The sequence below is a fragment of the Cajanus cajan genome, chromosome 11 (genome assembly GCF_000230855.2).
Source record: "Cajanus cajan strain Asha chromosome 11, NIPB_CcT2T_4, whole genome shotgun sequence".
NCBI classification, from domain to species: domain Eukaryota; kingdom Viridiplantae; phylum Streptophyta; class Magnoliopsida; order Fabales; family Fabaceae; genus Cajanus; species Cajanus cajan.
Genome location: NC_138527.1, coordinates 37,061,100 through 37,074,327, shown reverse-complemented (window position 1 = coordinate 37,074,327; position 13,228 = coordinate 37,061,100). Strand labels below are relative to the sequence as shown.

At 33.6% G+C, this 13,228-nt stretch overlaps 2 protein-coding genes across 2 annotated transcripts; both read left to right on the top strand.

Annotated features, from left to right (window-relative positions):
* Positions 1-1,434: 1,434 nt before the first annotated feature.
* LOC109800656 (UDP-glycosyltransferase 74B1) lies at positions 1,435-3,264 on the top strand. The gene is made up of 2 exons (XM_020361471.3): positions 1,435-2,085; positions 2,311-3,264. The coding sequence occupies exons 1-2, from the start codon at positions 1,435-1,437 to the stop codon at positions 3,031-3,033; spliced, it is 1,374 nt and encodes a 457-aa protein (XP_020217060.1). The 3' UTR covers positions 3,034-3,264.
* Positions 3,265-4,756: 1,492 nt separating this feature from the next.
* Positions 4,757-12,043, top strand: LOC109800657 (protein EARLY-RESPONSIVE TO DEHYDRATION 7, chloroplastic). The gene is made up of 4 exons (XM_020361472.3): positions 4,757-5,886; positions 6,973-7,139; positions 9,960-10,044; positions 11,159-12,043. The coding sequence occupies exons 1-4, from the start codon at positions 4,985-4,987 to the stop codon at positions 11,346-11,348; spliced, it is 1,344 nt and encodes a 447-aa protein (XP_020217061.1). The 5' UTR covers positions 4,757-4,984; the 3' UTR covers positions 11,349-12,043.
* Positions 12,044-13,228: the final 1,185 nt, after the last annotated feature.

Below are 13,228 nucleotides of genomic sequence, written 5' to 3'. Positions count from 1 at the left end.
TAATTCAAATCAATATATAAATAATTTTATGATTATCCATCAATTTAAAAATTAATTTATATAACTATAAAATTTAAAAAATAAAAATATATTTTAATTATAAATAATAAAATATAAAATTATATAAATAAAAAGTAAATAGTCAGGTCAGCTCTCGCACAACGCAACAGAAGTTTCGTTTCCATTTAAAAAATGGAAAGAAAAAAAAGAGAAAAGGACACTGTCATATGCATGATAGATGCTACACACCTCAACCTCTTCTCTGCCACTTCTCCACTGGTGACGCATCACACACACCTCAAGCTCCTTCACTTACATACGCGGTACATTCTACTCCTCTTTCTCTTTCTCGTTAGCTCTTATCTATTTGCTCCTCTCTAACTCATCAAAAACTGATTTTTTACCCACTTCCAATTCACTTTCTTCAACTATTGCCTAATCTATATATAAGTGTTTTCTCTCCCCCAAAGAGATTCATGTACTTAAGAAACTTTCTCTGTGTTTAGAATCTCATAGATTCAGTAAACTACCCCAAAAAAAGTATTCTTTTATCACTTGAATTTTTCTCCTCTTGAAAGCTTACATAAGGTTGGATGACTAACACCTTTTAAAGGCATGAAAAATTAATTATTGGAGAAGGGTCGTTTCCGCTCTGTATAATTGCAGTTGTCAACATAACTTTTTCACTGCCTTTGTGATAGTCGATCTGTTAAGTGACTTCACTATTCTGAAGTTCCATTCTGATGCAACGTACTAATGTATACCCTTCCGATTCAAATGCTGGTGATGTTGTATTAACGTAGTATTTTGATTGGTGTCATTCAATTTGGTACACCTTTTTTTTTTTTTTGGCGTTATTCTGATGTATTTCTGATAGTGTCATTTTAATGCACCCTTCTGATGGTATCATACTGCTGCACTCTTGTGATTGTTTGAAACAACCTATGAACCTATGTATTGAGTTGCATGTTTCGTATCTTCTGGAACACTGATCGAACATGCTAAAAAAAAAAGTCCTCGGCAGACTTGCAATTTACCTTCTGAAAACTTTTCATAATTAAAACAATGGTTTAAATTTAACTGTCTCGTACAAAAAAAAAATGCAAACCATTTTAATATGCTATTTTTTTCCCTCATATTCTATTTATTACTAGAAGAGTCTACCTTTTCAAAGAAAACGAAAAATAAAATAAAATAATGAAGTAAGAGTTTTCAAAACCAGCCGACTAGAAGAGTCTATACTTTTACAGTCACTTATTATGGAATTATATTTATTTTTGGTCTTGAATGAAGTAAGAGTAAAACCAGTCAACTTCCAATTTCGTGAATCTAGTCTAGGAATGAAATAAAGGAATAAACCACCTCAAATTTGTTTTTGCCTATAAATTAGATTCTTGAGGTGGAGGAGGCTTACACAGGCCCACAAGAACAGAGATGGCACAACAGAGACAAAGCAACAAGGTCCATGTGGTTGTTCTGCCATACCCAGCACAAGGGCACATTAACCCTCTTGTACAATTTGCAAAAAGGTTAGCCTCAAAAGGTGTGAAGGCCACAGTTGCGACCACCCATTACACTGTCAACTCCATCACCGCACCAAACATCAACGTGGAACCAATCTCCGATGGCTTCGATGAGGCTGGCATCGCCCAAACCAACAACAATGTTGAACTCTTCCTCACCTCGTTCAGAACAAACGGGTCAAGAACCTTGTCTCAGCTCATACAAAAGTACCAACAAACTCCCCACCCCGTCACATGCATAGTCAATGATGCGTTTTTCCCATGGGCTCTTGATGTGGCCAAGCAACATGGCATTTATGGTGCAACTTTCTTTACAAATTCAGCTGCAGAGTGCAGCATATTCTGTCGCATACACTATGGTTTGATTGAACTCCCTATCAAAAAGGAAGACTTGCCCCTGCTTGTTCCTGGTCTTCCTCCCTTGGATTTCCGGGCTCTCCCTAGTCTCCTGAAGTTCCCACAAAGCTACCCTGCTTACATGGCAATGAAGCTCAGCCAATTCTCTGACTTGGACAAAGCTGATTGGGTATTTGTAAACACCTTTGAAGCCTTAGAAGGAGAGGTACAGTTTTACCTAGTTCAAACAATTAGAACATAAAGCAGAAATTATGAGTTATAATTAATTAGAGTGTGAACCAATTATGAAATTTACCTAAAGCTTGAAAGTTTCTAGATTAAATCGTTGTTGTTTAACTATTTTTCCATTTCTTGTGTTTGCTGTTTAGTATTTTCCTGTGTATAATTTATTGAGTTTATGATGTGGTTGGTGATGATTTGGTTTTAAAAGGCAGTGGCAGGCTTAACCGATCTCTTTCCAGCAAAGATGATAGGACCAATGATTCCTTCTAGCTACTTGGATGGGAGGATTAAAGGGGACAACGGGTATGGAGCAAGTCTATGGAAGCCACTAAATGAAGAATGCAACAAATGGTTACAAACAAAGCCCCCTCAGTCTGTGGTGTATGTTTCTTTCGGAAGCTTGGCATCTGTGAAAGCAGAACAGATAGAAGAGGTAGCTTGGGGTTTGAAAGAAAGTGGGGTGAGTTTCTTGTGGGTTTTAAGAGATTCTGAGCTGAGTAAATTACCTGGTGGGTATAAAGACTTGGTAAAAGACATGGGTCTAATTGTGTCATGGTGCAACCAACTTGAATTGCTGACTCACCAAGCCATTGGTTGTTTTGTGACCCACTGTGGCTTTAATTCCACCCTTGAAAGCCTTAGCCTTGGTGTTCCTGTGGTGTGTTTGCCACAGTGGACTGACCAATCGTCCAATGCCAAGTTTTTGGAGGATGTTTGGGAAGTGGGAGTGTGGCCTAAGGAGGATGAGAATGGAATTGTAAGGAAGCAAGACTTTGTCACTAGTTTGAAGGTTGTAATGGAGGGTGAGAGAAGCTTAGAGATTAGAAGGAATGCTAATAAATGGAAAAAGTTGTCTAGGGAAGCAGTTAGTGAAGGAGGCAGCTCTGATAATCATATCAATGACTTTGTGAATCATTTGATGAGTGCATAATCATATCAATCACTTCGTGAATCCTTTGATGAATGCAGTTAAGAATGGAATTTTGAATGCATACTAAGGCCCATTCTCATCATCAGTTATTACTTGTTACTTGTTAGTGAATGCATGTATAATTGGTCCAGTTGTGTGAACTATTTCAATATGAAAAATTATGCAAGTGTATGCATCTTTTGTTAGTTTCATTCTAGCTAATTAGCCAATAATAATATCTTTCTTTTCTTATTTATTGTGTGTATTTATTATAAGTTTTTACTTAAAAATTATATCGGTTCATAAATATGACTTTCTAGAATAAAAAATATTGATTTCTATCTGTGCGACGGATTGTCCCTTAACTGATACTTCATTTTTTGAAAATTAGTTTCATTACATTTGGTTGTGGAATATATTGTTTTTAGCCTTTTAAGAAAAGAAATAAAAAGAGAAACATATTCATTTAACCTATAAATAACCTTATAATAAAAATAATAATAAACTTTATAGTAACTCGTGCTATAAAATAGATAGTGGTATCAATTCAAAGCATGACCATTATAAAATATCTGTGAAATCACAAATCGTGGCATTAAAAACTTTGCATAAATAAGAAGCAATTGTTACCATCTTCCAATGTTAAAACTAATTATCAAATATAAAACTTTGTATAAATATATACCTAGTTAATCATATGGTAAAATAACTTATTTACTTTATCTATAGGAAAAAAGATTAGGGTAACCCCTTCAAGCTTATATTCAGACATGCCTATGTTGATTAGATTTATTATATTTTCTTTTGTGGGTGATGATGCTATATATATATATATATATATATATATATATATATATATATATATATATATATATATATATATATGTATGGGTTTAATAATAAATTAAATATCAATAATTTGATAAAATCAATACAAATACAAATCTTTTATATAAATAAAATTTAATGATTAATAGATATTAAAATTAAAATATTATATTTTTATATAGAAAGACTAAATATTTCTATTAAAATAGAAGATTAAATTGATAATTTAGAAAAGAAAAATATATGTATAAAATTCATCTATCATATAATGGAAAATAGGGATAATGAAGTTGGTAGAGTGAGTTAGTATTTTTAATCTATACTAATATATAAAAAAGATACCCTTTTCACTAACCACCTTGGTCTCTACTTTTTTTTTTATCATTATATCTTTTTAATTTTAAAAAATTTAAAAAAAAATATTTTTTAATCAAATTTAAGAATTTAAAATTAATAGATTAATCATAATATTAATTAGATTAATATATTTTTATTATTTTATTTTTATTTTATTTTTAATAGAGGTACGAAGTACCTCAATCTCACTAGTATATAATAAAATAAATAATAAAGTAAATATAGGAAAAGAAGATCATTTGACTTGGATTTCAAAACTATCAATACAAATTTTACATTTGAAAAATATTTATTCATATATATATTATAACTTTTTCTTATTTACAACATTTTTCACCCATTTAAAACATTTTTTTTACTATTATTCTCGTAATAGCATAACTTCAATTAATCCAAACCATTTTCTTTTGAAATGGACTCGAACCCAACCACCTTAAAGACCATAACTTATTCCTAAACAAACACCAAGTTGACTGCCAGTCAAGATCAAACAATCAAGTCCGTGTTCTCTCATCCTTCTAAAAATACGTTGCGAGTTAAAAATACAAAACAACTCATTCTTCAATCTTCAATCTTCAGAATTACGATGAGCACCCTCTGACTCAACATCAGAAAGAGAAAAAGTAATTTAAATATTAAGTTCTTACGGGTATTCGCGCGGGAATCTTTACGCGGAAGTTAAAACCTGTTCCCTTCGCCACGCGTCACGTGTTGATTGGCGCGATCCCTTTCCCTCTCGCGCCCTCAAAAATCCCACACTCCATTGCAGACCACTCTTCCTTCACCAATGGCTTCACAAAACCCTAATCAGAGAAATTCTCTGTACCCCGAAGTAATCAATTCGAACCCCGATGCTCCCTCGCCCCTCCTCCACCCCAATCACCCACCCTCTTCGCAGCCCAACCTCTACCCTTCCGTCGACTACAACGACCTCGTCGAAAACCTCTTCCCCGACCACGCCACCGCCGCTTCCCCCACCGCGCCGCCGGAGGCCACGGAGGAGCTCCTCCTCCGGATCCCCGGCGCGATCCTCAACCTCGTCGACAAGGACTACAGCGTCGAGCTCGCGTGCGGCGACTTCTCCGTCATCCGTCTCCGGCAGGGCGACAACGCCGTCGCGGTGTACGCGCGCGTCGCCGACGAGATCCAGTGGCCGCTGGCGAAGGACGAGACCGCCGTCAAAGTCGACGACTCGCACTACTTCTTCTCGTTCCGCGTCCCCAAGGGTTCCGATCCCGATGAGGACGAAGAGGATCTTCTGAGCTACGGGTTAACGATCGCGTCGAAGGGGCAAGAGGCGCTGCTGAAGGAGCTCGACGCGGTTTTGCAGAGCTGCAGCTGCTTCTCCGTGCAGAGGGTTTCGGAGAGTGCGAAGAAGAAAGGGGAGGCTCTGGATGGGTCGGTGGCGAGGGAGGTTTCGCCGAAGGATTTGGAGTCGGGGAAGAAGAAGGAGATGATGGAGGAGCGGTGCGCAGCGTATTGGACCACGCTGGCGCCTAATGTAGAGGATTATAGTGGAACTGCGGCGAGGATGATCGCTGCGGGGTCTGGACAATTGGTTAAGGGGATATTGTGGTGTGGGGATGTGACTGTGGACAGGTTGAAGTGGGGGAATCAGATTATGAAGAAGAGGATGGCTCCTGGTTCACATGCTGAGGTTAGTCCTCAGACCTTGAAGCGGATTAGAAGGTGGGTTATCAGCTATTTTAATCTTGTTATTTGGTTAATGTCGTTGTGCCCAAGTCTTTTCGGGTTAATCATGTTGAGAAATTGATAGTTTACCTTTAAAATTTCAGAGTTCGATTAAAAATATTATTAGGATATAATTTTTTTGCACTATCAATGCAAAAAATTTTACATGGTCAACTAATTAGAAATTATAATTGGTCTTCTAAAAGAAAAAAAAGAAATTATAATTGGTATTTATTTAATTAGTTCTGGTAGAAGTTAACAAACTTATCATGTATGTTTGTTTGTGATTGGATCACAGTGTAAACTTTTTTTTTTCTTTTTTTTCATATGCTATTTACGCATCTAGTAATTAGAATATTATTTATACAACTTTTAAAATAATTATTAACAAAGCTAACAATTTTCAATTATGATTGTATCATATATGACATATGACCATATTTGGTTGGATGACCTCAAACATCTTTACACTATCAATGTATTCTAATTAAATTATATTTTTACCTAGAGTTAGTGCAAAATTTGATTATAGTATCATCTGCCATGTCACTTAATTTGTTAAGACATCTTATTTTAAGTACTTGGTTTTGTAATTAAATTTCAAGTAGTATGTTAATATTATATATATGTACCAAAATAAGTATGATAACGTATTATGGGATTAATTTCTATGCAATGTAAAAGGCAACAAACTTATCATGTACGACAGATTATGATTGAATAACTGTTAAAACTATTTACGATGTGAGTCTATACATTATTTACTCATAGTCATATGATTCGAGAATAGTGCTAAATGTTAAATGTTTTCGCTAGCAGTGGTAATGATTAGGGGACGTGCCTATGTGTCTTTAAAGGCAATATCCTCCTAAAAAAATTGTAAAGATTTATCAACCTAAATAAAATTTTCTTATTTTTTTTACCGTACCTTTGCCTGGTATATTACTATGTCATGTCTATGTTCAATGTTTATTAGATGAGGAAGTTAGAGTCTGCTACTTTTTAAAGTTATAGTTATCTATTTTGTTTTTCAGTTCGAGTGACTATTTAATTTACAATTTGGACATTTGGTTTGATATGTAGGGTTAAGAGAGTTACTAAAATGACAGAAAAAGTAGCAAATGGTTTCCTCTCTGGGGTCGTGAAAGTGTCTGGATTTTTCACCAGTTCTGTGATAAACTCAAAAGCCGGAAAGAAATTTTTCAGCCTTCTACCGGGGGAAGTTCTGCTTGCATCATTGGATGGATTCAGTATGTTAGTTATATTAATGCTGAGATGTTTGAGTTCCTAGTTATAACCGGCAGCCAAATCTGAAATATATTTCTTATAGAAAGAAGGAAGTAGATAACCCTTTGTCTTCTTTAGACAAAAACAAAATATGATATTTATTAATTAGCAAAGGATAAAAAAAGAAAAGAATAGATTTTAGCTTCTTAAGATTTTTCTTTTGATAAATTTAGTTTTGCTTTCTTCATGGTGGCTTCAGATGCACTTTTGTATACAACGGTGCAATTATTTTTCCATCCTTTGGCCAATGCTCCATTAGTTACTAGTATACCAAGTCTTTTCTCCGAATCATGGAACATGGAAGAAAATTTAGGAGCGGGCAAATTGAAACTGATTATGTCAGAATCTTATGTTTTGTGATTCAAGTTGCGCAATTAGATTAGCCAGTTGTTTGTACCATTTGATGAATTTTGCCTGACTTTGAATTGTGTGATGCATGAATGAGTCGGTGTGATTTCATATCATTAGCATGAATTATATGATTCAACTATTTGTTATTTTTACTTTTTTACTTACATCAATTCTCAAGAAATCAAAAAGTCAGATATGATTCAAGCGTCTAATGAAAAAAAAACTAAAGGAATGCTACTGAATGGCTCCTATTTGATTATTCCACTGCTTTGCTTTTATTCTTTTGAAACAAGGGTTTCACACCATCTCTTACTCATTTGTATGCACTCTATGTGGATGTTCCATTGCTTTGGTTTCATTCTTCTGAAAGATTGGCTTCATGCACTCATTTGTGACGTATGAGTTTGTTTCATGAGACTTATGGTTTAAGTTGTTTTGTCAATTTCTGGTTTAACATTATAACATTAAGCAGTGTGTATATATGATAGATTTAAAGCTCTTTTTCATGATGTTTAAATGTAATACGATGTGATTCACAATTTGAATCATGATTTGATTTTGACAACTGTTGGTAAGGTGGCTCGATCGTGGGCTCTTTGATCTGCCTTCATTGCAGCGTTTAACACCTAAATTATGCTGGGTGCGAAGGGGTTTAGTCCCACATTGCCTAGTAATATGACTTAAGTGGTGCTAATAAGGCTTGCACAGTAGTCTTCTCACCTTTTAAGTTGATTTTGTGGGATTGAATTAGATTCTAAATTCAAAATATAAGAATAACCTTGGGCGATTATTCCCTATTCAAATACGGAAACAAGTTCAACTCTTTTAATCTCGGTCTTTCTGAGATCCCAGGTTGGCATGTATTCGTCAGCTAGTTAAATTGGCATGCAGCTTTATGGCCTCCGCTTCTGTACGAGGAATGAGACACAATTATGCAGGTTATGTGTCTGATTTGTCTGAATAGAGGATATGAATATTTGTCTATCATCCACTCTTGTATCTTATTGAACAAAAGTGGTGATATTGTTCCTCCATGGATCAAGAATTTTGATTTTTGGGAAGTATCTTGGTCATCCAATAATAAGGGTTTCCATTTTTTCAAATGAAAGATTTGAAGAGCTTATTCTGATACTAGTACTATTATTCAATACATCAGTTTTTATTTTTTTATTTTTGGGTAGGGGATAGCTGGACCCCCTGCCTGCCTCTAGTATGTTCTGCCAGTGTTCTCTCTTTTAGTATCTATTTTCATATCGAGTATGCTTTTCTAGATAGATAGAAATGTAATGCATTGCAGTTGGCTTGGCATTACACGCATCAGTGGATATTTGTTCTGATAGAGAACATAGTGGGATTCTGTTTGATAACCCATAGTGTTAGTCATGTAAGAAAGCAAGGGACTAGGCCTGCAACTATTAGGCCCATTAAGGGTGTGTTTTGGTTATAAGCTGTAGACCAGTAACCTCGTATAAATGGGAATAACTGTAAACTGTTTTAGGGGACTTTTGTGATTGAGAAAGCAGTGTAAGGAGTGGATCCTGGCCTCTCAAAATAGCTGGAGCAGTGTATTGTATTTTAGGGAGATTTTTCCTATTGCCCATTCAATTCAATAAAGTTTGATCCTGCTGCTTTTGATGCCAGTATTCTATCAGATTCACTTTGGCATATTTAATAATTTGATATTTGTGGATATATTAAATTTTCATTACAATGTTTCCATTTGGAATTAATAAATAAAATTTATGTCAGGTTTCAATACAATCAATGTCATGTATGAATCTAATCTTATCCATCTTTCAATAAACATGTGTTATATAGCTATAATTTCGGCCAAATAAAATGGTGATTTGGTAAAATGGGATGCATGCTTATATGAGAGTTATTTCGGGTTGGAATTGCCTTGTTTAATTAGTTTGTTTGATTTTGTCTTTCAATGTGCGCAATATATGAAATTGTTTGGTTTGAGAAAACATTGTGTTTTCATTTTCCCAAATAATTACAAAAATATTATGTTGTTTTCACTTTGTTTCTTGTTTTTAAATTTTTTTACATGAAATAATGAAAACAAGATGATGTTTTATTGTTTTTTGTACTAATATTTGTAAATCGGAATTAGAGTGAAATGTAACTTTTTTTAAATTATTTATGAAAACAAGAAATGGAAATAGAAAATGTTTTCTCAAACTGATCAGTCTGGAAGCGTCTTAAATGGAAAACAAGTTATTCCCTCCATTCTTGTCCGTAATCAATCTTAGTCATTTATATTCATTTGATCAAGAACTCATATATTTGGACTGTTAAGAGTAGCCAATCATGATTTTGTTGGTTCTTTATCGTTTACCAAGCTAGATATTACTTGATAAGTCTGTCCTGGAAAAGTTTAAATTTTTAAGTTTACATAATCTTATATGTTTCAAATTTCTTGTAAATAGGTAAAGTGTGCGATGCTGTTGAGGTAGCTGGAAAAAATGTCATGTCCACATCATCCACTGTCACAACCGAGCTTGTTGATCACAGGTAAAGCTTGATATATGCATTGTCAAGTCTAGAGTATAAAATACCTATATATTAGGGATTGAATATGGTGATAGTATGATATTTGCCTTTCCTAAACAAGTGATTAAAAGTTCTTGCTTTGCTCCCTTGCTTTACTGCCGTGATTAACTGGTGAGATTATGGGAGCACACGCACACAAGTAATTTCGCACTGGCCGTAAAATGCCAACTTCAAATACCCAGAGTTCTAGATCTACATGCATAGAGTTGGAATTTAAAATTTATTCTGTGTGTGATCACCAAGAATGCGGAGATCTTGATCTCATAAGTTACAACGATATAAATCCCAATGATGCCATCCAAACTACGGACTCCAGTAAGAGAGTTATAATTATTAAATTGGAACTTGGAAGTATAAACATTTAATATCTTCTAAAGCATCCGATACTTCATTTTTTTAGTAGTTAGGGCAAGTCAACTAAATTGTAATTTATTTGAATGATTTTGCTAACTATTGCCCTACGGACACTGTTTTTATTTGATTCTATCTCTGGTCCTCTATGTAAGAAACAAATGGATACATTTTTTAGTTATAATTATAAGAAACATATACCTTTTTTAAAATTTATTAATTGCAAATTTTATTTTTATGTCCTTAGTTTATTGTAAAATTTGTTAATGAGACAATCGTGTTCTATGCAAGTGGATATATTTATTGACCTATTAATAATTTAAGTTAATGAAAAAAATTATCCCTTCAATTAGGTAGTATCATTAAATATAATTCTTATTTAAACCATTTTAATTCTACAGGTGTTTCTAGAGTAAAATTTGAATTTATAACATTATTGATTAAATTTAAAGTTAACTAAATTAACTATTGTTGTGTTCTTATTTGTTTCTTATATCTATAGAGATAGAGATATATAGTATCAAGTTGAGGATGTATTGGTAACAATAAATGGTGATTACACTTATAAAACTTTTCATTTTGATCCCTTAACCATTGCCTTTAGGAAACTATAGTTCATTTTCCATGACATGCTTTGAGAATTAAAGCATAAAATATAGGACGAGTGGAATGCCATTTCGCTTCTTAACAGTTCAGAATTGAATTTGACATTCTGTATCTACAGATATGGAGAACAAGCAGCTGAAGCAACAAGTGAAGGGTTTAGTGCTGCTGGTCATGCTTTGGGTACCGCGTGGGCTGCTTTTAAGATTAGGAAGGCTATCAACCCTAAAAGTGTTCTTAAACCTACCGCCCTTGCCAAAGCTGGTGCTAAAGCTGCAGCTTCTGAATTTAAGGGTAAAAAATCCAAGTAATTTATGCCAGGAGTTCTTCTATTTAGGTCTTGTCCATCCTACAATCGAAAACTGCTGCTTTTGGCTTTTCATTACCCATTTTTTCTCTAGGAAATGGCATGGTAACATCAGCGCATGATTTGTTGATGTTATCCTTTCCGTTTTCAGTGTGTGTGATTTGGATCCTCCTGTCTTTCCATAATTGGTCAGAGTAATCCGCTTATCATGTGAGAACCCACCATGTTTGGTCGTGAGACCTTATCTAGATATTGGAGAACATGATAGGAACCAAATGTGTGTATTTATGTATATATATATGCCTGTGTGTAGCAACCATGCTTATTGCTTGGGCAGCAAGAGGTTCACAAATGAATGGTGATGGATGTTGGAAATTAAACTCACTTGTGGTTCTGGTCTCCATGAAGTGTGTTCTTTGTTGGCATCAGTTGTTTCCGAAGTGCGTTTGTAATCACATATCACTTTTACTCTTTATGGAACGAGGTAGTTTAGTGTTGTGCCACTTTCAGGTACAGTGAAAATTTGAATGTGTGGGTGGACGATTGGAAGTTTTGCAAAATCAGTGCTGGAGGAAAAGCTGCCCCGATAAGGTTGTATACTATTTATTGTCACTTTAGTTAGTTATACATAATTTTCTTGAGATATTACTTTTGGATTAATGATAATAGATGCGATATAAATTAGATATTTTCACCTAACTTGATTTCATCTTAACACTTGTATTATGATATTTTCTGGAATATAGAGCTTTATTTCTTTACTTGCTACTCACTAGCTGCTCACTGGCTCTTTCCTAATACGGTCGGCTTAGTGAAAATTAAATAAACTTAAGAATCAGCATTCGTCGGAGGTAGGAATGAGATCATATTAATTGTTAAACCATTAGTTCTACGGGCTGACGATTTTGATTGGGCCAACAACCTAACTTTTTCTTCTTTTTTGTGAAGTTGGATGGAAATAAATGATAGAAAATGAAAAGGTGAAAATAAAGGGAGATAAAATATCTTAATTTTTACTCGTGTGCAAGATAAAGGGTGTAAATGAATAAAAAAGGTTCTTTTGTTTAAAGGTGAGTGAAAATGATCTGTATTCTGTTTTTGATAATCTTAAATTAGTTATTTTAGATTACATGTGTTATTTATATATATATATATATATATATATATATATATATATATATATATATATTGTCACTATTTGTTCTTTTAGAAAATATAAGTGTTATGTATATTCTTTTTTATTAAAGGTTAAATTACAACACGACGATTAATTTAATAACAAGATAATTTTGATTGTAAATTATTTTTGAGTGGATGAATTTGGTAATAACGAGTTTAAAGGATTAATATCAGGATATTAGAGATGTTTGAGATATTAATTTTAGTAACAATTTGTTTGTTTGTTTGTTTTGTTTGAAAAAACGATATTGAAGTAGATATAAATTTTTAATATTAACTTGAAACTTTGCCAACATTATTATTATTATTATTATTATTATTATTATATATTATGTGAGTGTAAAATATTTTTTTTATTTTAGATAATTATAATATTGGTATGAAATATTCATTATTGAAAGTAATGAATATTTTTTTTTTAATATAGTCTATTTTATATTAAAAATCACGATTTTAACCTTGAAGATCAAAATCAAGGGATTTAATTGTTTCTGGTTTTATATCTTATCTTTCAATTGTTTATTTACATTTAACAAGATTCATTTGTCACCTTCTCAGTAGTGGCTTATGGAATCATGAGCTGTTGCATAAGCTTAATATTTTTTATTTGGTGGCATGGGATTGGGAGGGTAAGGCATCGTTGGAGCACCAACCTAAGTTAGGATAGCGATGTTTTATTTCAAATGTGTATTGCAAGCTCTCAAA

Bases quoted from the DNA above. Each gene is read 5' to 3' on its own strand.
- LOC109800657 (XM_020361472.3), top strand. From the start codon at position 4,985: ATGGCTTCACAAAACCCTAATCAGAGAAATTCTCTGTACCCCGAAGTA. The intron at 5,887-6,972 runs GTGGGTTATCAG...TTTGATATGTAG, and splicing joins ACCTTGAAGCGGATTAGAAG to GGTTAAGAGAGTTACTAAAA. The intron at 7,140-9,959 runs GTATGTTAGTTA...TCTTGTAAATAG, and splicing joins TGCATCATTGGATGGATTCA to GTAAAGTGTGCGATGCTGTT.
- LOC109800656 (XM_020361471.3), top strand. From the start codon at position 1,435: ATGGCACAACAGAGACAAAGCAACAAGGTCCATGTGGTTGTTCTGCCA. The intron at 2,086-2,310 runs GTACAGTTTTAC...TGGTTTTAAAAG, and splicing joins TTGAAGCCTTAGAAGGAGAG to GCAGTGGCAGGCTTAACCGA.